The sequence below is a fragment of the Candoia aspera genome, chromosome 14 (assembly GCF_035149785.1).
Source record: "Candoia aspera isolate rCanAsp1 chromosome 14, rCanAsp1.hap2, whole genome shotgun sequence".
Lineage (NCBI taxonomy): Eukaryota > Metazoa > Chordata > Lepidosauria > Squamata > Boidae > Candoia > Candoia aspera.
Genome location: NC_086166.1, coordinates 11603324 through 11630914, shown reverse-complemented (window position 1 = coordinate 11630914; position 27591 = coordinate 11603324). Strand labels below are relative to the sequence as shown.

Here is a 27591-nt window from a genome sequence, read left to right as displayed (position 1 = left end):
GCAACACGCCACCACCTCAGCGGATCTGCAACCTTTGCACTTGGGAAAGGCACGGGAACGGAAGCGACCCGCGTCGCTCGTTTCCACACGGAGCGTCCCGGCGGCGCGCGGCCCCCGGGAGGACGAGCCGCGTGGCTCCCGGGAAGGCGCCTCTACCGGTAGGCGCAACGGGTGCGGGCGAAGAAGCGCCGGGAGGGGCCCGGGGCGGAGGGGAGACTTGAACCTTTGCATCGAAAGAGAAAGTGGGAAAAAGCGAAGCCGCCGAACGGGCTGCCGGATGCAAAGCTGCCTGGCTGGAGCGGCCGCTCTCTGCGGTTGGAAACCTGTTTCTTCCTCCCAGCTGGGGCGCGCGCTCTGCTCATGCCCAGAAACAGCCTTCTCCGGTTGCATTATTTTATTTCTAGACCATCCTTCTTGCAATTAACTCGGGGCACCGTATTGTTCTCCTCCCCCACCGCAACAGCCCTGCAAAGCAGGACAGGCTGAGAGAGGGTTAAGGTGAGGTTCAGGGCTGCGGATCGCAATGAGTCGCGTTGAGACGGGGTGGACTCTGCCGCGAACTCTTTGTTTGCAAACACTCCGGACCAGTGTTTCTCAACCGTGGCAACTTTAGGATGTGTGGACTTCGACTCCCAGAATTTCCCAGCCAGCAAGGTTGAGAAACACTGAATTAGACTGTAAACCGAGGCTGACTGGAAGATAATTTTGCTTTGTGCTGGAGATGCTCTTTGGGATTACACAGTTGATAATAATCAGACAAGAAATTTAGGAAATTGAGTATTCTGTTTATTTGGGGGGGGGGGTGAAGAAAAGGAAACATTAGCTATTGTCTTCTCAAGGATAAAATAGACCCAGTAGCCAAGAAGAAAAAACAGGAGTTATCTACAACATACAGTGTAAGGACTGTAGCAGCCACTATGTAGGACGGACAGAGAGACAGAAAACTAGCAGAGCGCCTCCATGAACATCAACTGGCAGTCAGAAGACACGATGAGAACTCCTTAAGCTCACAACAGATGGACAGACTCAACCATAGTTTCAACTGGGAAACGGTGAGCATCCTAAACCCAGCCAAATCCAAAAACGCCAGAGAATTCCTGGAAGCCTGGCACTCAGACAAAGCAGCCATCCATAGACACATAGAGGTAAACCACGTTTACCCACCATTCAGAAGAGACAATAGAAAAGCCAAAAGACCAAGACACTCCCTTGCCAGCAATCAACACCCAGATAGGCAAAAACCAACACTAGGATCAACACCAGATGAACCATCAAACAGCACAATACACCCTAATCAAGGAACTGTTAACTCAGGCAATCAACCAAGCAGCAAACAACAGCCCAATCAAGGAACTCCCAAGGAGAGAACAACACCCCCACCAACACAGGCAGGGCAAGCCACGGTGTATAAACAGAGGGCAAGGCCCTCTCCCTCTTCACACTGAGGATGTTGCCTAGTCTGGCAATGAAATGTCCGCAAGGAAACAACGAGGCTCAGAGAGCACCCAGGATTCCACGATAAAATATGTCCCAATTTCAGCGTGTAGAATTACAACTTTGGGGTGCAGGTGGAATGAAGCTTTTTGGAACTATTTCCAAATTACTTTAGAAAATGGGGGGGGGGGACTAATAAAGGACCTTCCTGCATCAGGCATGGATAGATTTTTATTGCAAATGCCAGTCTCTTCACCCTCCCTGCACCCCGCCCCCGCAAGCGAATGCTGGCTAGCTGCCTTAAGGGTCTCCTGTAGAAACCCCTAGATGGTCTCCTAGCCTGGAGAAACCCCTAGAAATTTTTTATTTGGGGAAAAAATGGTTTCCCCTGCAATTTGATCTCTTACAGAAAGGATGGATCCAGAAGATGCCGAAGAGGTGGCCGCTGAACTGCAAGGCAAGAAAATTGATGGTTGGGGCGTCTTGCAAATTGCAGCAGGCACCGGCTTGGTGGCTTATATTGTATGGGCAGGAATTCTCATGCCCGGTTTCCGCAAAGTGCCCTTAAAACTGCAGGTAAAAGCAAATAATTTGACATGGCGTTTTAAAGGGAGAGTGAAATGTGTGTTGAAATGTGCAGGCCAGTGAGAAAACAGGGAAGGGGACATTTGTCCTCCCCCCCCCACCCTTGCTTTTCACATGTCTAGTGCTGGATGTATTTAGAGAGGGGATCTTTGAAGGCAAAACTTTGGGGTTTGGCAGGAAGGATCTCGAGTGGATTCATAAAAAAACTGAAACGGTGACTCTTTAGTTGGACATGCCTGTCTCTCTGATCTCTCTTGTGTGTGGATAGACAGGCAGATATTGTCAGCCCCACTAGGTAGACCAGACCAAGAAATCAACTCCACAGGAAGGCTAAAACTACTTTTATTGTTAGTTCTTTTTAATCCATTCAATCGTGTCCGATTCTCAGAGACTGCCTGGACAAGTCCCTGCGGTTTTCTTGGCTAGGTTTTTCAGAAGGGATTTGCCATTGCTTCCTTCCTAGGGCTGAAAGAGAGTGACTGGCCTAAGGTCACCCAGGTGGCTTTGTGCCTAAGGCAGGACTAGAACTCCCGGTCTCCCAGTTTCTAGCCTGGTGGCTTGATCTCTACATCAAAATGGTGCTCAGTAATAAGAACTCCCTGCAGTTTTCTTGGCAAGATTTTGGAAATGGTTTGCCATTGCCTCCTTCTTAGGGCTGAGAGAGAGGGACTGACCCAAGGTCACCCAGCTGGCTTTGTGACCAAAGTGGGACTAGAACTCCCGGTCTCCTGGTTTCTAGCCCAGTGCCTTAACCCTGACACCAAACTGGCTGTACCTCCTTCTGTACTCCAGTGAATTAGAGCAGCGATGTAGTGGGCAGAAGGAATAACCGTGAGGAATAGGAGGAAGAGTCACAACCAAGACAACGGTCAGATAAGAGAAATTTGAGTCCCAGGAAAGAACTGTAATTTGAGAAAATGTCTCAGACTGGACCCTCCCTAGTTCTCGTGAAGATAAAGGGAGGGACAGGAAAGCACATTCAGCCTTGCAAGTTTCTGTTGCCGCAACCTTATAATAAAAGTAGCATCTGCACACATCACTTTGGTTTCCTAATCTGGTCTACCTTGAAAGGCTGACAGGCATCTGGCTGAGCTGCTTCCGAATGTTATCTCGTTTCTAAGGACTTAAACATCTTTTAGCCCCGTTTGTCTGGGGAACAGTTCCTGCATATTTCCATCAAGGTCCTCTTCCTGACAGGTAGTCCTCGACTTATGACTACAATTGAGACTGAAATTTCCATTGTAAGTTGTTGCAATCGTAAGTCACCACATGACTGGACCTGATTTTTATTATCATTTTTACGACGGTTGTTAAGCAAATACAGCTTCCCCAATGGAAGGTTTTTGCCAGAAATCAGCAAACAAGGTCGCAAATTGCAATCACGTGACCACATGATACTGTAACCGGTCATAAATGCAAGCTGACTGCCAAGCACCCAAATTGCAATCACGTGACCGCGGAGGTGGTATGTCGGTCGTAAGTGCAAGTACGGGTTGTAAAACACTTTTTCCGAGGCCATTGTAACTTTGTAGCATAATTAAACGAACAGTCATAAGTCAAGGACTACCTGTATTCTCTACAGCAGTGTTTCTTAACCTTGGCAACTTTAAGATGTGTGGACTTCAACTCCCAGAATTCCCCAGGTGGCCAGGGAATTCTGGGAGTTGAAGTCCATAAATCTTAAAGTTGCCGAGGTTGAGAAACACTGCTCTACAGATACTGCCAATTTATAAACACATCATGCATCTAATGATGGGGAATAAAAGGTTATGTCACGATAAATTCATTAGCTTTTAAGGTGCCGCAAGGATTTTTTCACTACTACAAATTTGGTTCATCTACACCTTCATGTTGGCCACCAGAACAACCAGGTGTTTATTCCAGGAATGTGCTCTGACCATGAGATATGCTGTGGGTCCAGCATGATAGGTTTTGTGGTTTCTCCGGTGCACAACGCATTTCCTCTTTCCTCATCCAGGTGCCCTATGTCCCAGCAAGTGCTAAACAAGTCGAGAACGTGATGGAGTTGCTCAAAGGACGCTCTGGGAAGATTGCAGATTTGGGCTCAGGGGATGGCAGAATTGTAAGAGAAACCAATTGCCTTGCTGGTTCCTCTAAGAGCATTTAAATGGTGGATCTGCAAGTACTTTTTTGCCCATGAAAGATACTTTGCTGCTCATGGGGGAACTTCCATGTGTGAAGGACATCTTTCTTTCTGTTGAATGCGTTGCAATCTTTTCCCAAGTGATAACACAGGGTAATCACTCTTGATGTTTCATTATACTTGTCCATACAAAGTCTACACCTATTTTATTTTATTTTATTTTATTTTATTTTATTTGGTTTTATTGTTTTATTGTTTTATTGTATTTTTTATTTTTTATTGTATTTTATTTTATTACACTTTATATCTTATTTTATTTTGCCACAAAAATGGCATAGCTTTAGAGGTCTCTATAGTATTTCAGTTAAACTGTTTTCCTTCTGTGAGTTTGTTCTGGTACTAGATCAGCTGTCATGTAATTTTTGGTGCTCTTTTGATTCTCCCTAACTCTGTTAAGAATGGAAAGATGATAGTGTGCAAAATATTTGAGGTTCCCTCCTTGGTATTTCCCATTCAAAATTAACTAGAAGATGGGGATAAAGATTTTTCTTTCTCTGAATCCTAAGAGAGCTGTAGTCCATCAGAATAAAACCAGAGCAAGGTGGATTGCTTGATCTTCTGGAAAGCTGCTTCTGAGGAATAGAAATCCAGTAAATAAACAAGCATGGTCTGTATTTTCAGGTCCTGGCGGCCTACAAACGAGGCTTCAGGCCAGCTGTTGGCTATGAACTCAATCCATGGTTGTTACGACTTTCCAGCTATCGTGCGTGGAAAGCTGGGTGTTACGGAAAAGTTTCTTACCACAAGGAAGATCTTTGGAAGGTGAGAAAAACAGCAAAAAATTGGAATTCAGAGCATAACACCAGGGCATCCAAACCCAGTTGACTGGATTCACACATGGTTTTGTGCCTCTGGAATAAATGCTCTTTAACCAATCTTTTTGTGGGATTGCACATCAGTGGCAGCTGTGCAATCCCAGGAGAGGGCACATCTGCTTTAAGGAATTGCCGATAGGCACATTTTTGCTTTCAGATCTGAAGCTCTTCATAGTCCTAATGCTATGAATTATATGATTCTGATTAAGAGACAGTACCTAGAAAGAACAGGGAAGTAGCAAAAGATGGTGCCAAAAAGTGTTCCATAAGCATCTGCAGACGGGGGGTCAGAATTGCCAAGATGGCAGAAGAAACACTGTGCTCCAACCCATCCCTCCACCCCAAAATTGTGTGCTACATCAGTGCATGGTTAAAAGGGGCAGGGCCTCCATTGCACATTCTGTTTGCCACCTTGCCAGTTTTGGTCCTCCCCATGGATGATATCTATGGCACGCTCAATCCAACTGTTGACTGATTGATTGACCATGTACCATCAAGTCAGTGTTAACTCTTAGTGATCACATAGATAGATTTTCTCTACAGGGATCTGTCCTCAACCTGGGTCTTTGGGTCTTCCAAAGATGCACCCGTTGCCACTGTAACTGGCAACGGGTTACATTCCCCTAGTTGCTGGTCATCCTCTTCCCTTCCATCTTTCCCAGCATGATGGACTTCTCAAGAGAGATGGGTCTTCACATAATGTGCCCAAAATATGGTAGTTTGAGCCTGGTCATGTGTGTCTCCAGTGAAAATTCTGGGTTGATTTGTCCAGTGATCCATTTGTTTGTTTTCTTGGCTGTCCGTGGTCTTCTCAGAAGTCTTCTTCAAAACCAACAATTGACACGAACAACACATGAGCTCTCTAAACAGTGCTGTCTGTATTGTATGTAGTGATCAATCACCCATTGTGCTAAGTTGTGGTTTGTTTAGCTACAGGCTCTCAAGTGAATCACACTTGGCCGAGATCAAACTCCCTAAGCTCTCATTTGCAAGCCAAAACCTCTTGGTTCGTACAACACTCTGTGCTAAAGCCAAACCAATATTATGGCTTGTAAGTTAAATGTGAATACCCACCCAGTGAATTGGACCAAGAATACCCACCCAGTGAATTTTTCCCTTTTGCTGCAGATCCTTTCAATGAAAACTGCCTTAAGCATTTCACAAAAGTAACCTTTTCTCCTATTTTATCTTTTGCCTTTTTTTCAAAGGTGAATTTATCGGATTGTCAGAATGTAACCGTGTTCCTGGCACCGAGTGTGGTATGTACAACATTTGTCCAGAAGAGATAGGCCTTCCTCCAAAAATATATCCATGGAGATGGTGGTGGTGGTGGTTAAAAGTCTTGTTTGTGGCAACAGTAAACTTCATTACTGTCACTGACCAGTTCAAACACGAAAAGAAAAGTTCGGAAACGGAAGGGAAGAAACACCGTAAAACTTAATAATTACAAAACTGATGCACTAAAGTATGGCGTGTTTTACAAATAACAAAACCAAACTTTGCCATGTTCAGGAAAATAAAATTACATTGATTAGGTGATAACCACTGTAAATAAAATGGATCCAGATGGCCTGGAAATCTGGGGAGTTATTAGCTGCAACAAGGCATCTTTATAATAGGAAGAATTCCTGTTTGCCAATTGGTGTTTTTTTGTTTTTTCAAGGAAGCAACAGGCTTGCTTTTCTTTTTTAAAAAAACGAAGTTAAGTCTTCTTGGAAAGGAGGGTGCAATCAGTGGGGCAAAGCGGCAATTTAAAGAATTTTGGAGAGTTAGGGAAATATGACTCCATTCAGCATCCATGACCATTTCATGATACAAGTGCAAAGTCCTTTGGAATTTGGGGAGGGAGAGGATGTGATTTTGGGAAGGGCTTGTTCTCTGCCCTTCATTCAGCTTCAACCAGGAAGTTCCCACTATAATCACTGAAAATTGCAGTTTGCCAAGGCTCGGAAGCTTTGCTGAACTATAATTCCCAGAGAAATCATTTGGGGTGCAGTATGGAGGAAGTGCATATCAAGAAAGAAAAATTATTTCAAATCAAATAGGCATCCATAAACAGAGCAAGAATGGGCAATCTTTTGGAAACTCAGCTTGTCCAAATGGTCAGATCTCCCAACCTCGCTAAATCTTGCAAGTTTTCAACATTCTCATCATGATTCAATAAACCTAACCATTGTGCTGAACTTTAAATTCAATTTTGGGCATTGCAAGCCATCTGGATCTGCAAAATGATAGCAGATAGAGGATAGTTTTAAATAAATGAAAAATGAATGTATAAACTTACTGGAGCATCAGTGAACTCTCTCATGAGATTTAGCCTTTAGCCTTTGTAAAAGTCCGTATATGCAGTTTAATTTAGTAGGGAGAGGAGTGCAGTTTGGGGCATTAAAGGCAGTCTCTTCCCTGCGGGCTTCATGATGTAGACCCCAGAGTGTTCTTTCTCAAAAGCCTGTGTCCTCTGTGTCCTGCTCTGTAGCCATCAAAGGGTTTACTTGGATTTAGCTTAGCATGTGGTATGAAGCCATCCCTGTGGGTTTCTAAATCATGATTTCTAGCTTAGTGGTCTATGTGTACCCAAGCAATGTGGCTGTCCAACAAACGGTAGGTAAAGCAAACCATGGCTTAGCGTAGTGTGTGTTTATTTATCTACAGGACTTATATGGCCTCCTATCTCATATAATGATTCTAGACAGCTCATAACAATCCATAAAAATGATAAAAACAAAACCATCCTTCCCTCCAGGCGCCAGACCAAACAGCCTCCCAGCTCACCCCTCATCCTAGCCCAAAGCTTGGGGGAAGAACCAGGTCCTCATCACCCTCCAGTTGGCTAAAAAGGTGGTGATCCCTCAGATCTCAGGTGGGAGGTGTAGCCTTTGTGTGCGGTGAAACAAGGAGATATTTATAACCACCTAAGCACTGAATGATTACATAAGAAGGTTGCCCATGCTGGATCAGACCCCTGCCCCATCTGGTCTGGCATTCTGCTCTCGCAGTGGCCAACCAACTGCAGAAGGAAGCCCACTTGTCTCCCAAGAGATGGCCTTCGGGGGCAGTCCCACTGCCCTTAAGGCTAAGAGCCAGTGATCTCCATGACTCTGGGAATTGGTCCAACCCTTTCTTGAAGCCAGCCAAGCTGGTAGCCAGCACCGCATCTCCATTTCAAACTGATGCCATCTTCTTCAGCTTCAGCTGTAGCCCATGAAAGGGCACAGCTGGTCTGTCTTTCTTCCCTATTGAGAAACAGATCCTTCCCACCCACCACGGAGGAACGGTTGGTGAAGGTGATGGAATTTGCAGAGATGGCTAAATTGACTTCCTCGATTAGAGAAAATACGACACCTACATTTATGGCTGACTGGAAACCCCTTATGGACATTTTGCATGAAACAGAAAAAAAACTTAGGATTTGTGGTTCTGAGGATTAGAAAAAAAACTAGATAATAAAAAAGAGTGCTTTTCTTTTTGTAACCATAGAGTAAGAGATAATTTTCTAATTATACTTGTATTTGCTGCAAAGAAAATCAGAAGCTGCTGCTTTTCTATTTTTTCTATTTTCTTTTTGCACTTTTTTCCTTTTTTCTTTCTTTTCCTTTCTTTCCTTTCAATTAGCTTTTGTTCATTTTTATCTTTTTAAAACTTTCAATAATTTATAAATATATAAAAAGAGAGAAATAGATCCTTCAGAAGGAAACCTCTGCTCTTTCTTCTCTTCCTAGCTGACTCTTCTGGAGAAAAAGCTGCTGTTGGAACTTCCAGAAGACGCTCGAGTGGTCGCTGGGCGTTTTCCTCTCCCCAGCTGGACTCCCACGGACACAGCTGGGGAAGGTGTGAACCAAGCCTGGGCATACGATGTCAAGGTGGTCCAGCAACTGGCGAAGGATGAGCCAGAGGGGAGCCCAGTGTGAGAAGAGGTCACCTTGGACATGTCAATTTCTCGAGACCCCCATGTATCTTTCCTGGCCATTGGGCCACCTGGAAGGGCCCTTTCTCCATTGCTGAATCAACAGCTTATTTAAGCCGGGGTGTGTGTGTGTGTGTGCGCGCTGTTCTTTAGGAGGAAAAACAACACATTCTCCCCCCCACACACCTTTCCCCTTCAGGGCAGTTCTCTAGAATTTTAGCCCAAAGATTGGTCAGCAGAACCACCCACGTGGGACTGATGTGCCTGTTTATTTTACTGATTTGCAAACTGCTGTGATCTTTTGCAGCACCTGTTTTTTTTTTTTTTTCTTTCTTCATTCGTACGAGCGGCATGGCAGTCCCTACCTTCTCAAACCCAGTTCCCACTAAGAACGGCGGGCTGGCAGAAGGAACGAATCTGTGATCTGCTGGATTCTACGCCAGTTGTGGACATGTCCTTCTCGAGTGATACGTTTGTAGATGGCTTGCTCGGGGATCACTTTTAAAAGTGTCATGTTTCTTAGACTTTATTATGAATGCCAGCAGTTGGTGGAGAGTCCTTGGAAGAGGATGGAAGAGAATGCAATTCAGTGAGAAATGTGTTCCTTGCAGTCATTCAGGAGCTCACATTACAGATGGTCCTCGCTTAATGACCACAATTGGGACCGGAATTTTGGTCGCTAAGTGATGCAGTTAAGTGAATCTGACCTGATTTCACCTTTTTTGTGGTGGCCATTAAGTGAATCACTGAGGTCATTAAGCGAACCACACAGATCCCTATTGATTTTGCTTGCAAGAAACTGGCTGGGAAGGTTGAAAATGGCTATCACATGACTGTGGGACACTGCGACAGTCATAAATGTAAACTGGTTGCCAAGCGCCTAAATCGCGATCACGTGATTGTGGGGATGCTGCAATGGTAGTAAGTGCAAGGACTGGTCGTAAGTCAGGGATAGCACCATCTTAAGTCTGAAGAGTCACTAAACAAATGGTCATTAAGCGAGGACTACCTGCATATTGTGGATGGACTGTCCAAACTTCAGGTTCAGATTCATATCTTCCCGTGTCATGCAGTGGACAACCTTGGGCTGGTTGCAGTTTCTCAACCTGCCCTACCTTGGAAGTTTGTTGTGAGGATAAAGTGAACGTTGGTGCTAAATTATTTCTTCTTTTTAATTATTATTACAATTTTCTGGAGTTTTACTTAAATTGCACCAGTGATAGCAACTGAATACAAAGGGGGGGGGTAAAAAGAAAAAACTGAAATATGGTAATACAATAAACCTAGTGAACTGAAAATAAAATCATAGAAATCACTACAGTTTTCAGCCAATAAATTAAACAGACCAAATGGAATCATATTTGATCTTGTCTCCTAGAAAGACAATACAAAGTGTTGACAGATTTTGTTTAACTTTTACAGGATGTCCTTCCAAGAACGTATAATCACCTTTTTCACAGCCCTCCAAACAATACATCCAAAGGCTCTTCATAAACAGACAAATTCCAGATTTTTGGAGTAGAGTTGAACAACACATTCACTTTTTTAAACCTTAAATTCCACCCAAGGACCCAGTTGGCCACTATGAAGGACTTCAGGTCTTTTTCTTCCTAATATCTCTGGCTCGAAATGCTGGATCCAGTAGTTAGGCCAAGAGTCCAGTCCCCTTGAGAACATTTGCAAGGATTCTGGTGAGAGCTACATTTCCTTGCGGTGCTGCCTTTGGGGTATCAAAAGCATTGGAACCTCAGATGCTCCAGCACTCAGGGCTCGGGATCTGTCAGTTCCCAGGAGTTTCTGCATTCTCACGATCTCCTGCTTGTATCTGCAATGGAAGTGCAGAGGAGGTATGGCTGCTGTTTACCCTTGTTGGACATGTGAACAACATGAAGGGACATTGACATTAATATATATGATTAAAGATTTATATATATATATATATATAAAGAGTTTATGTGGTCCTTTGGATACTAGAAAGGAAATAAAATATTAAATGGAAATAAGATGTTAACAATAGCATATTAATAAAATATATCTTGAGTATTAAGAGTTGAATTAAGAATCCTCAAATATTAGTATCTTAAGAAAAACTGAATAAACCATTGATTGCTTGATTGATGAGCCGTAACCACGCAAAAAATCAGAGATGACTGAGAGTTTCCACAAAATCAGAATTGGGGGGAACCTGGCAGTACGCTTGTGTGATTTCCATCAACTGGACAATTACACTGAAATTTATACAGAGCATCAAGAACTGCACTCCAAAATTGGGCAGAACTAGGATCCCATTGGGAGGGGGTTGGGAGTTTTAAGCCATGAAATAGCGGCCTTCAAGCTTCTTAGCCTGAAGACAATCGTTTTGCTACTTAAGCCACACTCCGTTTCAAAAATGCAAAGACGGAGTGGCTAAAATTTTGGGTCCCGCTTCTTGGACCCCTGCTGGTTGCAAAGGTGGTCATCTGTGAAGCTTTCACCTTGGGATTTTTGAAAGCTCAGCATGAAGACAAGACCGCTTTGGGCCCAGAGAAGAGTTTTGCCTTTGGTCTCACCTCACCAGGTGTTTGTCCACATACTCCTGCAGTTCAGCAACCTGCTCTTCTGCCACCATTGCCCGGGCCAGCAGCTGGCTTCTCTCCCTTTCCAGCTCCACCTGAAGTTATGGGAAGGGAAGGAGAGAGCATGATGGCCAATAACTGAATGTCTGTAGAGGAGTACTGTCAGCCCTTCAAGATAGACCAGAGTTGAACAAAGTCATAAATACCCCACCTATAGGGTTATGGTAACAGAATCTTGCAACTCTGAAACGCCTCTTCCCTCCTTGCTTTTACCCTAAAGAGAATTACGGATGGTCAGAGCTGAGACACTTTTTCCAATTACATTTCTGCTTTGGGACTCAAATTTCTCTTATCTGACTGTTACCTTCACAGCAGCATTTCCTCCTGTTCCTTAAGGTTATTCCCAGCCCATTACAAGTATAGAGATGGCCTTGAAGGAAATATGTAGCAACAGTTGGGAAAACAAAAACTTAACGCAGAGTGTGAGAAAGAAACTCAAGATTAGCCTGCCTTGATTCTCTTTGGTATAAGGGGGAGGGAAGGGGAAACAGTGTCTGGCTCTGAAGGTTCTGTTGTTATATCCTTTAGCAATCAAGTGGAGTTCTAGCATTTTCTGTGGGGTCTGTTTCCTGACCTGGTCTAACTCAAAGGGCTGACAATGTCTAAGATTTATGGGCAGGTTTTCTGTCTATAGATGGGAGATGAGCCATTTATGGGCTTTTTGTAGCCCCAAATCCATTGTTATGGCCCCTGGAGCATCCCCAGATGGCACCACTGAAATTCCACACTAAAACCACAAACTTCAAGCAGTATGACTTTTCTCAAAATAAGACCTAAAATGAAGGTATGCTATGCCTCCAGAAGCTTTAATGTACCAGTTTAAGCTTTAGGCTCCCCCAGACCCAACCAAAACATGAAAAAGGCTTTGGTCAGGCCCGCTGTGACATAACTGTGCCCCTAGAGCCCTGAGGAAACAAATTCCCTTCCAAACTGGAAGATGAAAGTGCAAATTAAAAGTGATTACAAAACCATGGAATAATCTACAAACACAAACACACATGATAGGTTAATTATGGGAAAAAAAGCATGTGTGAACTGCAAAGTGTCATGTTTAATTCAGATTCATTTTAAATGCAATGACTAATCTTCAGCTTTGGGAGTGGAAGCCAACATGGGAAAAATGCACCCTAAAGCCCTTTCATGGATTGGCATTGCCACATATTTGAGAGTTTGACTTACTTGTGTAGCGTGGGTGAATTCCCGTAGCTGCTTCCTGAGTTCAGCCCAGCCCTCATCCTCCAGCAGACTAGGGACAGAGACACAGAACACATGTGAATTTTAAAAAAGCCACCATTGGCAGGCTGTCAGTGGCTGTGTGTAATGGTATATGAGAAAGACCTTGAAAGACGGGGCAAAGAGAGGCTGCTTAGGGAAGGGTCAGATAAGAGGGAGCATAGCCCGCAGCTGCATAATGGGGGTAGAAAGAGGCTCAGAAGGGACCCTCCCTAGTTTCTTGGGCTGTAAAGGAGATGGGGGGGGGGAGAATTGTGCTTTCAGACTTGCAAGATCCTGTTAATGTAGCCTTACAATAAAGTAGAATAAAGGGACCTAGCTATATCTATTCAAAGAACCTTACGGAGAAGGAAGGAAGGAAGGAAGGAAGGAAGGAGAGAAGCTGCCATAGCCGATATCGAACTGATTGGTTCCTTGCTCTCAGTATGCTAAGGCCACTTCATCAGTTCTGTCTGCCACCCTGAATTCATCCCTGGATCAACATCTCTTCCAGAGATTGAGCAAATGCGAAACCAAACTGCTCCCTCCTAGTTCCTGCACAAGAGAAGCATTCTCTAAAAATGGAGGTGAGGAACCATGGGAAGAAGGCGCCATCGTCTTGACCCTCACCCATCTTTTATGTTTTCGTTCTTGTTTTTTTTGTACTTCAGGGAGCAAATCCCCTTGCTTCACTTGTGGGGTGTTGAGGATAGGTGATCTAATTGTGGGGAAATATGCGAGCAAGCCGTGGGAAAGTTCTGCCGAGTTGGTCCGAGTCCCGCATAAGTAAAATATAGGTCACTTTTGATGGTTGGGGAATTCTGACTGTATAGAAAGAACGGAATGAACTCTGGAATGCATTGTGCTCCAATTTGCATGCGTAGAAAGACTTTGGGTATCCAAAGCTCCCTCTGGAGGGCACGTTCATTGCCGCAAGGAACACACAACGTAGTTTTTTTCTCCCTTTCAGCAATTTAAAAGAAAGAGATGGACGTTTCAACAGCCAGGCCTGGCTCCGAGGTGCCCGTTTATTTCTTAGGGCAAATAACACGGTGTGTTTTTCACCGATCGGCTCTTGAGTTTTTCTTTTTAGGCTGGCATTTATTGTTAGCCCTCTTGAACAGCCTGTTTTGCCAGATAGGCAAAACAAAAACAAAAAACCACTGATTATTTATACGCCGGGGGTGCCTCTTCCCCTTTTGCTGATTTGCGTTTGCGGTTTTGTGAACGTGAGAAGCGCTTTGGGGTTTTGTGGCATTTACTTCTGTAGCTGGGCTTAACTGTAAATACTTCACTGAAAATTCTTGACACCCTGTCCTTTAGCAAAGGTGATATGTCAATATTTAAAATAAATGCGTGGCTTCTACTAGCTTTCTCCTTGACGTGCTGTGTTTCTATATGCAAGTTTTAAAGTGATTTTGTTGTATGGAGGAGCGTTCGGTCTGCCCCCTGTTTGCAGAGGGGAGAAGCAAATCTTAGAGAGGTATCTCCATGGCATCACCCCAGATGCTGGGCTGACACCTACCGGATAAAATTCGCCCTTAAGGTTTCCAAATTGATGAGCCCCTGGCCAAGGATGATCAGATGAGAGAACGAGAGAAGGGAAAAAAAACAGCATTTGTTGCTTGCAAGGCAAAGGTGGGTCCTCACATCTGGTCCCTCTGTGAGAAAGGAAAAATGTTTCATCTGATTCATATGGCCCTTTGGCATTATTATGGGGAAGACACCCTAAAATCCCATTTGAGAGTTTGCCCGTGTGGAACTGGAGATGTCGAAACAGTCCAGCATGTGTTACTTTATTGAACCATCTATATTCATAGTACCTCTTATTCATCTTACCTCTTTTGCATCAGTTTCCAGTTTCCAGGCGATGTGACAATACAGGTAGTCCTCGTTTAGCAACCACAATTGGGACCGGCAACTCGGTCATTAAGCGAAGCCATCGCGAAATGAAATGGCAACTGTGCTTATGATCTTACTTCAGCTTCAGACCTGCAAAGGTCATAAATGTGAGGACTGGTTGCAAAGTTGCCTGTTCATCACCATTGTAACTGCGAATGGTTGCTAAACAAGGTGGTCACTAAATGAGGACTACCTGGTACTTACATGCTCAGCCTTTGCTCAGATTGTAAATTGTTTATAACTCAGGTTGTAGCAAAACACTGTGCAGCCATGAAAATTAGGTGCCCATTGATGAAAGGTCTCCCACTGTTGTAATATAGTCTTATTTCAACGGTTACAATTGCCTGTATTATTTTACTTCTATTCAATGATTTCTTGGCTGTTAGCTTTTCTTTCTGGCCTTTGGCTGTACAGGTAGTCCTCGACTTACGATCACAAGAAGGACCAGAGCATTTGTTATTAAGCAGCACAGTTGTTAAGTGAGGCATCATGTGACTGCATCCAATTTTATGACCATTCCTGCTGAGGTTGTTCAGCAAATCACTGTGGTTGTCAAGCAGGACATCACGTGACCTTCTCTGCCAGCTTCCCCATTGACTTTGCTTGTTGGAAGCCAGCTGGGAAGATTGCAAATGGTGATCGTGAGACTGCAGGATGCTGCAACTGTAGTAAATGTGTGATGGTTGCCAAGCACCCCAATCATGATCATGTGACTGTGGGGGTGCTGCGATAGTCATAAGAGTGAGGACCGGTCACAAGTCACTTTTTCCAACGCTGTCTTAACTTCGAACGGTTGCTAAACGAATGGTCGTAAGTCGAGGACTACCTGTAATAAAGGTTTGAATTCATACAACCCCCATGGAGAAGGAGAAGTACTCACTGGGAAGATGTCCCGGAGGTAATCTTTTCACTTAGTTTTACCTAAAGCAGCAGAACAAGAAAAAACAATGAATTTATGAGACCAAGCTGAGCCTTTAGAAGTCATTGGTTTATTCACCCAACCCTTACATTGACTTCTTGGCAGGAGGGATCTATTCATTGGTTGATCTTCCCAGCCACACCTCATATTACCCACCCAAAAGATCCCCTTCTGGGAAAGAGAACGATGTGAAGTCACCTTCATCTGCAGCTCATGGAGCTGGGTCTCCAGGCTGGCCTTGTCTCCCCGCAACCGATTTAACTCTTGTGAGGTGCTGGTCAGCAGTTCAGCATCCGTGATGGAAAAATGGTGCTCTGGTGGACCAGGGTCCAGCTCATGAGAGCCCAGTAACTGGATTTGCTCACGCTGCATCCTATCACCAAGCATGGATGTTATTGACAACAGGCCTACAGTCTCAGCAGAGAGGTGGGATCCTAAGCCAGCATCTGTCATGCTCCCCAATCAAACGTTCCCAAAACAACTGATTGGACTTGCATGCATGAATGAAGTCAACATGTGTCAGACCTTGCGAGTCAGTAGAAGGGAGGGGAATGGTCAGGAGTGAGAAGACATCTTGTTTGGACTATCTCTCGTGTCCAAGGTCAACTGGCTGAGCTGTTGCAGACACCTGCAAGAGACTGGCACGAACTGAGGGAAAGCGGGGCTGCATACCAGAGCGAGGGAGAGGGAATCTTGCACTCATTGCGCTGTTTAAGTTAGACCAAGTGGGGGAATATTCATCTGCAACTTTTTTTTACTACTCTGTACACTTCTTCCATTAAAAGATTTCTATTGTATTTACGTATGAATTGGATTTAATGGTAATAGAGTGTTGCAGTCATCACAGCATCAGCAACTTTAATAAAACAACTACAAACACCTTGCCAGAACTTAATTTGTCTGTCTGGTCCCATCATTGAGATGAGGATATGCTGAAAGTTCCCTCCCCTCATGAGGTTCATGGGACATCCCTGAAATAGCCCCTAGGTTTCCCTTGACGTAAAGTCCAGTTGTGTCCGACTCTAGGGGGCGGTGCTCATCTCCGTTTCAAAGCTGAAGAGCCCGCGTTTGTCCGTAGACACTTCCTCCATGGTCATGTGGCCGGCATGACTACACGGAACGCCGTTTCCTGCCCACCAAAGCGGTACCTATTAATCTACTCACATTTGCATGTTTTCAAACTGCTAGGTTGGCAGGAGCTGGGACTAGCAACGGGAGCTCACCCCATCACGTGGATTCGAACCGCCGACCTTCCGATCAGCAAGCTCAGCAGCGCAGCGGTTTAACCCGCAGCGCCACCGCGTCCCCTGAAATAGCCCCTACTCTATGGAATAATCTCCACCAGAACTACGTTCAGCTCTCAACTTGCTGCAATTCTGAAAACAGGTTAAAATTTCAATGCACTTTTAATCCCAGCTGTAGGTTCTGATCTGGGATTTATCTTTATTACTATTTTTAAGTTTTCTTTCTGTTGATGTTGGATGCCACCCAGAGTCCTGTGGAATGGGGAAGGGGGGTGGGTGGGTTTAGAAGACTGCAAAATAAATTGAACTAACCAACAAACACGTTTTTAAAAAGTTGTTTGTAACTTTTTAAATGCAAAAAATGCACAAAAAAAATCCTTGTATTTTGAGGTAGAAGCTGAACAAATCTGGTCTGTGGCCTTAGAACAATGTTTCCCAGCTTAATGTTGCAACTGAGAAACTGTGCCTTAGAAGGTAGTACAGGATTTAGCTCTTTCATTTCTAAAAAAAGCATGCTAAATTTGTATGTTCCTGAAAATGTCAGCCTGGAAGATATGTGGACACTGGACAATACCTAATGCATTTCCCTAAACTAGAGAAAGATTCCAGTGGTTAGGCAGAGAAATATATTTTCTTTCTCCCATGACTTGCTGCAATCAGCTCTTAAAAATGAAGAAAATATAAGCAAATCTATATAATATAAGCAAGCTGAAAAAATCTAAAATACCTTCTAGATGACACACAGTCCTGGGTCTGACTCTTTTCAAAATGATGCATGGCCTATTATATTGCAGGAAAAGATCTAGGGGCATATCATTCCTTAGCATTACAGTAATGCCTTCCCCTGATATAGTAACATAGTAATACAGTATATATATAAAATTCCCTTCTCACCCCTACGGCTGGTATGCGTCTTCTTCAATCTCGGGTCCTCTGCCAGAGGCCTTGGAGTTTGAGGGTTCTGCACAGTATCTCAGCTGTTCCTAGCACTGCACTCTTCTGGACAGAGAGCTCTGATGTGGCTCCTGGGATCTGTTGGAGCCCCTCTCCTGGCTTGGGGGTCACAGCCCCGAGGGCTCCTACCACCACTGGGACCACTTTGGCCTTCACTTTCTACATCCTCTCTAGCTTCTCCTTCAGGGCCTGGTACTTCTCCAGCTTCTCATACACCTTCTTCCTGATGTGCACCACTACTTCTATTACCGCTGGTGTCTTCTGGTCCTTGTCTACTACCACGATGTCTGGTTGATTGGCCAGTACCTGCCTGTCTGTCTGGATCTGGAAGTCCCACAGGATCTCCACAGCCTTCTGTGGAATCTCCCATCGGGATCTGGGAGGGTCTAGCCCATACCCTGTGTAGATGTTCCTGTAAACAATGCCAACTACTTGGTTGTGCTGTTCAGTGTATATATATTGGGGTTTTGCTGTTTATTACTGTTTTTCCTCTTGGTTTTATTGCTTCAGTATCTTGTACATCACTCAAAGCTGCTTAGACAATTATGGAGGTTTATAAATGGGGGAAAAAAATAATAAAACTGGCCTGACATACAATGAAAGCGTTTTGGAGGTTAAGCCAAAGCCAGGTACTTAGGAGATGCAACGTCCAAAAAGGCTTGGGTTTCAGCTTAAATACTGGGGTGTGCTGTCCCCAAACTTGGCCTCTTCTCTTACCTGTATGCAATCAGTAGACCCTCATGCTTCTTGACCAAATTTTGCATGCGTTTCTTGTAACCGCGAGCAGCTCTAGCCAGCTGTTCCTCCCGAGATCTATAGGAAGCCCGGATGTCTTTCAGCATGCTGTCCACAAAACGCTTCATTTGAGTGGGTTCCTTGGTAGCAGCTGATGATTTACTATCAGTGTATTCCTTGAAATACAAACAGATTTGGAGAGACTGCAGAATGGGGCACCTAGCATTAATTGCTTCCCCACCCAGCCGCTCACTCTACTTGGTTGGCTGATCTCCAGTTCTCACCACCATCCCTGGTGTCCAATTAGCGCTCTCCTGTTTTGGCTTTCAAAACATGATGAACAGGTGCAAAATGGAGATAGTTACCTACTTATTCCCTGCCATCAAATGTGGGTGTTCTTTGACTCTGGCAATGTTTGGGTTGCTCTAATGGGAACTCTTGATTTGGATTGCTTGAATGGGGCAAAGCAGGATGATAGAGGCATCGGGACTTACTCCTTTGGGGACCCACCCCAATGAGAAATGCTCACCGCCAGGTCTGTGATGTACTGAACAAGGCGCGAACGGTATTCCTCATTCAGCTCTTTCAGTTGTAATTGTAGCCTGGAATTCTCGGATTCTACTTCTTGAAGCTGGCCTTGAGATGACAGCAATATCTGTAGCCCAAGCAGAAAAAAACTTGCCATGCTACCTACAAAAGATTCGGTCAAAATCAGAAAAGTCCCGCAGGATTAGATTTAAAAAGGCATTTGATGCCGAAACTGCCTGTCGTGGCCAACACTGCCTTTCTCAGCTGTTTTCCCAGAAAAACGTTAACTGTTTTTGAAGACATCGTCTACATTTGATAAGTAGGGCATGAAGGCCACTGGTTACGTAGGCAAAATGGCATCCAAGTTGGAAAATACTAGCAGATTTGGGGGATTGGATAGTCTTCAGACTAAGGAAAGAAGAATACCCTAAGAAATCAATGAAGACAGACATGTTCAGAGGCTACTGGGTGCTGTCTAATATGGCTGTGCAGTGCTTGTGGTTCAAGAGCAAAGATGATTCAGAATATGCCGAGGGAGTCACATAATGCCTGTCTGCATCTCCTAAAAGTGGCTGCAGGCTCTCGTTCCTCTTCTGCCCGCCACTAGTGCTAAAATCTCTCGTCCAAAAAGTTTTTTCCACCATGGATGCAACTGGTTGGTGCAATCTCCTTGGTTAGATTACGGCATGTGTAATAAATTTGCAATGGTAGCTGCAAACCACTGATTCATAACCCTAACCCTAACCCATTTGGTGTGTGAAGAAGCTCAAGATAGCCAAAATAATTGATTGGGGCACGAAACTCAGTGGTGGGTGAACAAGGAACAAGAACCCAGCCATGCCTCTTTTCTTGAGCTCTCAAGGTTGTCCTTTTCAGTGGTAGCGCAATTCTGGGCAAAGAGACATTTGGTTTAAGGAATTGCAGATAGTGGCACATCCATGCTCCCAAACACCTTTATGCCCCTGAAACTGGGGTGCTGCACAACTGTACTCTTGGTGAGATGGATAAGCTAGACAAGTTGGAAGAAGGAATGGAATGGAATGTCTGGGGAAAAGAGGTAGGAGGGATTAACTGCAACATTTATTTCAAGCCCTGCTTGTCACAGCTAAAAGCCACTGACGGGTCTGTTTTCCTCCAAGGAAAACACGTATTCTGAAAAGCAAGAAAGCTTGGCAGCTATCAATCTGTGTGCTATAACAACAGACAAAGTTGAGAAAGCAGTCCGCACAGCATCATTTTCATTTGTTTGCTCTAGAACAGCCTTTCTCCATCCTTGGACCCTGGAGGAACCCTTGAAATATTTTTCAGGGCCCCGGGGAACCCCTGCACATTCAGGCTCAAATATAGGCCCGAAATTACAAAATTATTATATTCATTTCATGGGTAGGCCTGTATGTAACAATGTTCTTGAACTAAAAATAAAGAATGAAACTTACCTCTTTGATGTGAAGTTGCCCACATTTGAAATACTTTTTTAGATACATCGTAATCTCCCAGGGAACCCCTAGTGACCTCTCATGGAACCCTAGGGTTGAGAAATCCTGCTCTAGAGCTCTCGTAAGTTGAAAGTCATCAGTGGACCTCTACAAAAGCTTGCAAGGCTGGAAGTATTTCTCCCCTCCTTTCCTTTTACTCTCCAGAAAACTAGGGAGGGTCCCTTCTGGATCGCTTCCCACACCCTCCCTCCTTCTGTGGGCTGAGATACCTTTACCAGTTGCCCAGTCTGTGACTCTCCCTCCTGTCCCCCAAGGTCATCCCCACATACCATTACACATCCCTGCTTTTGATTTTGCACAGAAAGCATTGCTGATTTATTCTTACCGCTGACTCTTCTGCCAGTTTATGCTGTGTGTTCCGAATTGCTTTCTTGGTCTCCTGCAATTCCTTGCCCATGGTGATCCTGAAGACACCCAAAACATCACAAATATTACTCTTTGTCCTTTATATTGGGTGAGCTACACTTCACTGACCAGGAGCTTGATTTAATGCTTTTAGGGAGATACAGTGGATGGAGCAATTATGCAAAATTAGTGAGGCCTCTCTTTTCTGGCACTTGCTGTTATTGGAGGCAGGGATATATTTCTCTATCTTAAGCCTATTTTATTTTTAAACTGAAACGGTCATGTTTTTCATTCCTCCAAATGGCAGGACACCAAAGTTTGGTGCCTCAGTCACATGAAGCCCTAGGAAGCTCCAAAATGCAGGCTTAGAACTCCTGAGACCACAGCTGCCACATGGTCTTGGCAAGGAGGAGCACATGCTTCAGTCTGGTTTCATCTTGTATCCTGGGCAGTATGTTTTTTAACAAGATCAGCTGAAGGGCAGGAATTATACGGCTACATTTCACATGAAAACGTGAAGCTGTTTCTTCATTTTGGAAGTGTTTGGAATAGGGATGCCCAATGATCATGACTCAAAACCAATCTCCCCTGCTTTGGATCCCACATTTGGATCCTGCAGCCAGATGAATGGATCTCCAAAATGTGTAGCTGGCAGACTTCATTGAGCTTTCTCTAGCCTACTGATCCTATCTCCAATTTTCAACATCCAGGAGAAGTTGGCAGAAAAAGAGTATTAGCTGGAGTATGGATGGAACTTCCAGTAAGATCAGCTGTCCAATCTCAGTCCATAACTCCAGGAAAGTGTTGGAATAACCTCTCTCTATTCCACCTCTAGGGCTGCTCTCCATGGTCCTGAATTCAAGTTCTCTTGCTTGTTTTTTTAAATAATTTTTATCCCACCTTTATTATTTTTATAAAGAACTCAAGGTGATGAACATACCTAATACTCCTTCCTCCTCCTATTTTCCCCACAACAACAACCCTGTGAGGTGGGTTGGGATGAGAGAGAGTGACTGGCCCAAAGTCATCCAGCAGGTTTTCATGCCTAAGGCAGGACTAGAACTCACAGTCTCCTGGTTTCTAGCCTGGTGCCTTAACCACTAGACCAAACTGCCTTTGGTTGTAATGCTGACTTTTTTTATAATTCTTTATGAGCCTCCTCCTCCTCCTCCTCCTTCTTTCTCTAGAGCCGAATTGGAATGGGGAGATGGATTTGGAGTGTCCACCTATTTTTCCCTGCTTTTCTTAAGGGACCAAGCCAAAAGAAGAGGATGATGTATAGTGATTAAAAAGGAGGATCACAACTATTACCACATCTATCATCTTGTCAGCTCAGGGACAGAAAGAGAAGGCTTTGGATATGCTAAGATAACCCAAAACAAAGAAAATTTCTTTAGCTACAGGCACAATTTGATGTTTCAGCAAGTTTCCAGTCCCTGAATTTCTTAAAATGTTTTTAAATGTTGTGGTCCAATATCTGTAAAAGGATGAAGGAGAAATTTATGACAGGACTCTCCAGGCATCTTTCTTGGACAACAATTCCCACTATTTCTTAAAGAAAACTATTGGACAGCTAAAATGTTTGAACACCATAAAAATTTGAAAGGCACATGGACTCAGCTGCTTTAATAGGACTTGGGTATGTAGAGGTCTCACTCACATTCTCTCCTCCAGTTTCTGTTGCTGGGAATTGTACATTTCTCTCATTTTTTCCATCTCTTCGGTGATGTGACCTTGGTTTCCAAAGAACTGTTGGAGGGGAAAACATAGCAATCACTCAGACCAGGCCATCCCACTTCAGGATTGTCCATCCTGGCTTTTTCCAGGCTGATTAACTTAGATTACAAACCCCATAATTTGGGGAATGAAGCGGCTGTGCCTTTACACTCACACTTTTCTCCAGTTTTTGGCGTTCGTGTTCTGAAGCCACCACATCTTCTGGCTAAAGAAAGGAAGCATGCATTGGAACTGTTAATACATGGAATTAATACAGGAGCTCACTACACTTTTAGATCACAACTAAAATATAAAGCCTCAGGGCATTTGAATGCCCCCTCACCAACATTTAAAACAACCATCTAAATACCATTTTAAAATGTGTTATGCAAATAGGGGCCATTAAGAAATTTATGCAATTTTGATGGACATCTTTGTTTTATGATGCATTTTCTCTGTTTAGTGAAGGATACAAGACTGATCTAAGCTGACCTCTGTCTGTAACAAACACAAGTGAAAGTAAACCAAAGGGCAGTTCCACCTTTCTCCTGCCAACATCCAGAAAAATCAGTCTTTCAAGAGATCATCTCTTAATAGCTCTCATAAGGAAGCAAAATTTGCTAGGCAGTCTGGAGAAGGCTTAACATTTCTGATCAGATGCTCCATAATCTTGTTCACAGTCATTTGATGGCAATATCACAATTTTTTGTTGCTTTTTTTAATTAATTAGTGATGGTTCAAGATATAATTAAGACACACAATGCAGAATATGTTTGTAGCAAGGAGAGGCACAAAAAATCCAGCTACCTTGACTTTGCGTGCAGAGAGACGATGGACCAAGGCCCTCACCCGCTTCACTTCCGCAGATGGTCCTTCAGCTTTGGTTTGGGACTCAGGGCTGTGGTTTTGGATATGGTATGGATGCTCTCTCTTGGACTTAACCAAATTAAGTAACTCTATGCTCAGTTCTTCATTCTTAGAGACCTACCAATGAGAGAGCAGATGAATACAGTTGTTCCCCCTCCCCCAAAATAGTTGCAACTTCACAAGATCACTGAACCTTGGAGATTCCAGTGTTCTCATATGAGATCATGTAAGATCTTAGGGATGAGTCTACTGAAATCTTGCAGTGTTTGGTTATCTCACAAGATGTTGCCCCCTGTTTTAAAAGCCCCTGGAAATACTACCAATTCCAAAAATACTGACTATTACGGCAAATAAGCAGGCATGACTGTTGAAGCATTTGTATTAAGATAATTTGCAGTAAAATGAACTTTGAATCTAAATCCACAACTTTGCACACTGAGCTCAGTATGTCACCGAGCTTTAGATCCTTCCTTCCTTCCTTCCTTCCTTCCTTCCTTCCTTCCTTCCTTCCTTCCTTCCTTCCTTTCTTCCTTTCTTTCTTTCTTTCTTTCTTTCTTTCTTTCTTTCTTTCTTTCTTTCTTTTTCTTCTTTGCCGCCCATCTCACATACGACTCTGGGCGGCTTACAAATAATAAAAATAGCAAATCACTAGAACAGTTCAATATAAATAAATAGAAAATACTAAATACTAAATACAAAATTCCAGATGGGAAGATCTTAACCTTGGCACCCTTACAATACTTTTACCCAGCCTTTCTCAACTTTTTGACCCTGGAGGAACCCTTGAAATATTTTTCAGGCCTCGGGAAAGGAACCCCTGCACATTCAGGCTCAAAGATGGGCCAGAAGTTACAAAATTATTCTATTTGTTTCATGGGTAGGCCTGTAGATACGCATTCACAGTGTTTTTAAAGTAAAAATAAAGAATAAAACTTACCTCTTTAATGTGAACTTGCCCAAATTTTAAATAATTTTTTAAATAAATTGTGATCTCCCAGGAAACCCCTAGTGACCTCTCGCAGAACCCTGGCTGAGAAACCCTGCTTTTACCACTGACCCCTGATTTCTCCCTCCCCAATTTGGTAGGCTGCCTAGTGCCTAAAACAGTTGAAGGATTAATCATGAGCAGCTCATACTTCCCGTTCATGCTCCTTGCCCAGTGCAAGGTAGTTGCTCTTCAAGACAAGGTACTCATTTGCCAGCTCCTTGTGGTCATCCTCCAAGGTGTGCAGGCATTTCTGCAAAGCATCACGTTCCCCAGTGGTCCTCTCATCATGGAGCTCAATCTCCAGAATACGATTCTCCAAGTCCAAGATCTGGAAGAGTAAATCCGGAGAAAGAAAGGCATGTCAAAATTAGGCATAGAGCAAAAATGGGAGTAGAAAAGTAGATCAAATTTTAAACCCACACTTCCCATGAAACAGCTGGATCATGGAGGTAGAAATGTGTTATGTGGATGCTGTAACCCAGACAAATCACCCAGTCAACTAATCTTGAGAAGATTATTAAAGTAACCCCCCTTTGTTAGTTGTATCATCCAAATGGCTTACTTGAGGTTAGTTTTTTGTCACCCTTTTCCCATTCATGATAGAGGCAAAGTCCTAGAGAGGCTTCATAAAAATGGGGCTTCTCTAGGCACTTCATCTCTGTTGCCACTTCCGCACTCATGTGGCTATATGGGGAGTGAAAAGGAGTAGCAAAGGATGAGGTAAATCCCTTCCTATCCTGTCCACATCACATTGAGCCCTACTTGTATTGTTCTTTTCCATTCTGATAGGATAAAAGCCAGGGAGTGAGAAAGGAAATGACAACCTCCCAGCATTCTTTGTGAGAGCTGGGAGGACTAACTAAAGGGCCAATGGCCAACTCTCTGAAAGTCTTACCAAGTAGACCAAGCAGGAAACATGACCAAATGGGCTCATTCTACTTCATTGTAAAGCTACTTTGACAGAATCTTGCAAGTCTGAAAGTACAATTCTCCCGCTGTCTCCTTTATATCCCAAGAAACTAGGGAAGGTCCCTTCTGAGCCTCTTGCCCTGCCCACTATCCAGCTGTGGGCTATGCTGCCTCTTATCTGACCATTCCCTTCTCTTCGCATTAGGCTTGAACTAAAATAGGGGGAAAAGTAAAGTACCAGCTTATAAAGATGTCACAAATAAGCATCCTACGAAAGATCCCATACCAGATTCTTCAATTCAAAGTTCTCGGCTTCATGTTGTTCTCTCATTTTATTAGTTTCAATCTGGAAATCAATGAAGTCTTTGGAAATCTATGAGGATAAATGCATCAAGCTTACTTTGTGCTCCTGGTGGCAAAAAGCAGCAGGGACTAATTCTGCCCCCCTACTTGCACACTTGAAATCCGAACTGATGTGGTAGGTGGCCCCAGAAACAGTGAAATGTGACCTTCTGCATGTGAGACATTTTTATTATTTGCACAGAAATGGGGCCACCCTTGCAGAACTGATGCATGAGTTAATTGAGGAATTGTACACCAAGTGCTTTGAGCCCAGGAGAAAACTCTTATTGCCTCTCTGCATGTCTCAGGGCAGCCAAATTGTCCTTCTGTTACCTTGAGCTTATCCTCTTCACTGTAAATCAGTCTGGAGGACAGGTCCATCTTGGAGACACCCAGTTGTCCCAGCTTCTCCTGCAACTCTCCCACCTTGCTGTAGAGCCTTTCGTTTCGATCTTGCAGCTGAACCTGGGCCAGGAGGGAGGGAGTTTCAGTGCTACTGGAGAAGAGTTCAATTCTGGCGTCTTTCAACAGAAGAAGAACCAGAGGACCCTAAACAACTGCCAAGAATTGGCACTTTCAAGGCTTTCTCAGGTGAACCTTGGGTCCAACATGTGTCAGATCTTGGCTGCTGGTGAGGTCCCAGATCTGGCCAAAATTGCACCGAGAAGGAGGGAAGAGGACATGATCTTGAGGAGATTATAGTTGTGGAGAGAGAGGTCTCTGCCCCAGAGAAGAGTGCAGTCTAAAATTTGACTGATAGAAGGCAACAGCACAAGGAGCAGAAGATGGAGGCACAATCAAATGAGAAAATGTTATGCTTCCTTTCAGAATTGCAGGAGATCATTTGCAGGATACTAAAACCACAGGGAATATTGCAGTAATGTCAACAAGTGGATTTTCCTTCTCCTGGGTTTTTGAAAGGGGTGTTTTGTTGTTGTTTTTCTTTGTATGTTTTTTTATTATATCATATCAATGGTAGGGTGCATGGTACGGTCTGTGTATATTTCCTGCTTCATAGTGGCAGCCAGCTGCCCTGCCAATTTTCAGCAATTGTGCTGTGAAATTCAGCAGTTGGGTTGGAAGAAGCTTAAGAAAATGGAAAATGGGTTTTGTCAGAACCCGCGATCAAAGAACTGGTAGATCGTTTGATCGTGTTCTCTGCCATCTGAGTCAACGCATGTCAAGCATCGGGTGGGAGGGGGAGATTTGCTGAGAGTGGGAAAGAATCCTGTTTCGTCTAAGGATGGTGTTAAGGTCGTATCAGTCGGTTGGACTTGGAATGCTGGGCTGTTGGTGAAAGGGGGGGAAGGAATGTGGAGGGGGGTTCTGGCTTGCCTGTGTGCTTTTAATTGGGTAGTTTGCACGGGAATCCTTAGTCATGGCCTTCTGCTTCCATTCTGTACACTACAATAAATCTGAAATCTGCATTTTGTCTGAATGCATGAGTCAGGTTGTTATTGAGTCAATTGTGTCAGATCTTTAGAGATTTGGAGACTGCAAATGGGTTATCTCTGGTTTGGGATTAGTTTCAGTAGATGCAGATGAGAATTAATGAGATGGTTGGTAGGTAGGTAGGTTGGTAGGTAGGTAGATATAGACAGTTAATAGGAGAGAGAGAGATAGAAGATAGATAGATGATAGATTGACAGACAGACAGATAGACAGACAATAGAGATAATAGATAGAGAGATCTCCCCCCAAATCCCTCTTTGAGATGGGAATTCAAAGGGATACCAACTGTGCTGGGTGTTTCTGCTTCTTGGATCTTGGTTATAATAATATCAATATAATAGGACAGGGAAGCATTCATTTTAACACTTAAGGTTTTCATGCACTTACATTTTCATTGGTGAGGCACTGAACCTGCGCACGGAAAGTGCTGATGTTGCTGTTCTCAAGACCCTTTGCCAAGTCCAT

The 27591-nt window shown here is 43.8% G+C and overlaps 2 protein-coding genes across 3 annotated transcripts; one reads left to right on the top strand and one right to left on the bottom strand.

Annotated features, from left to right (window-relative positions):
- ANTKMT (adenine nucleotide translocase lysine methyltransferase) lies at positions 1–10851 on the top strand. 2 transcript variants are annotated; one of them, XM_063314890.1, is made up of 6 exons: positions 1–158; positions 1844–2010; positions 3998–4102; positions 4805–4945; positions 6207–6257; positions 8718–10851. In XM_063314890.1, the coding sequence occupies exons 2-6, from the start codon at positions 1849–1851 to the stop codon at positions 8904–8906; spliced, it is 648 nt and encodes a 215-aa protein (XP_063170960.1). In that variant the 5' UTR covers positions 1–158; positions 1844–1848; the 3' UTR covers positions 8907–10851. The 2 variants fall into 2 exon arrangements, with proteins under 2 accessions (XP_063170960.1, XP_063170961.1); XM_063314891.1 differs by lacking the exon at positions 3998–4102 and having other exon boundaries at positions 2–158.
- CCDC78 (coiled-coil domain containing 78) lies at positions 10601–27591 on the bottom strand. The gene is given in 17 exon segments (XM_063315089.1): positions 10601–10727; positions 11452–11552; positions 12697–12763; positions 12958–12962; positions 14836–14844; positions 15508–15552; positions 15749–15923; positions 18466–18659; positions 19013–19138; positions 20833–20911; positions 22513–22601; positions 22744–22794; positions 23376–23552; positions 24572–24751; positions 25619–25705; positions 26008–26139; positions 27514–27591. Coding segments are annotated over 17 exon segments (1722 nt in total).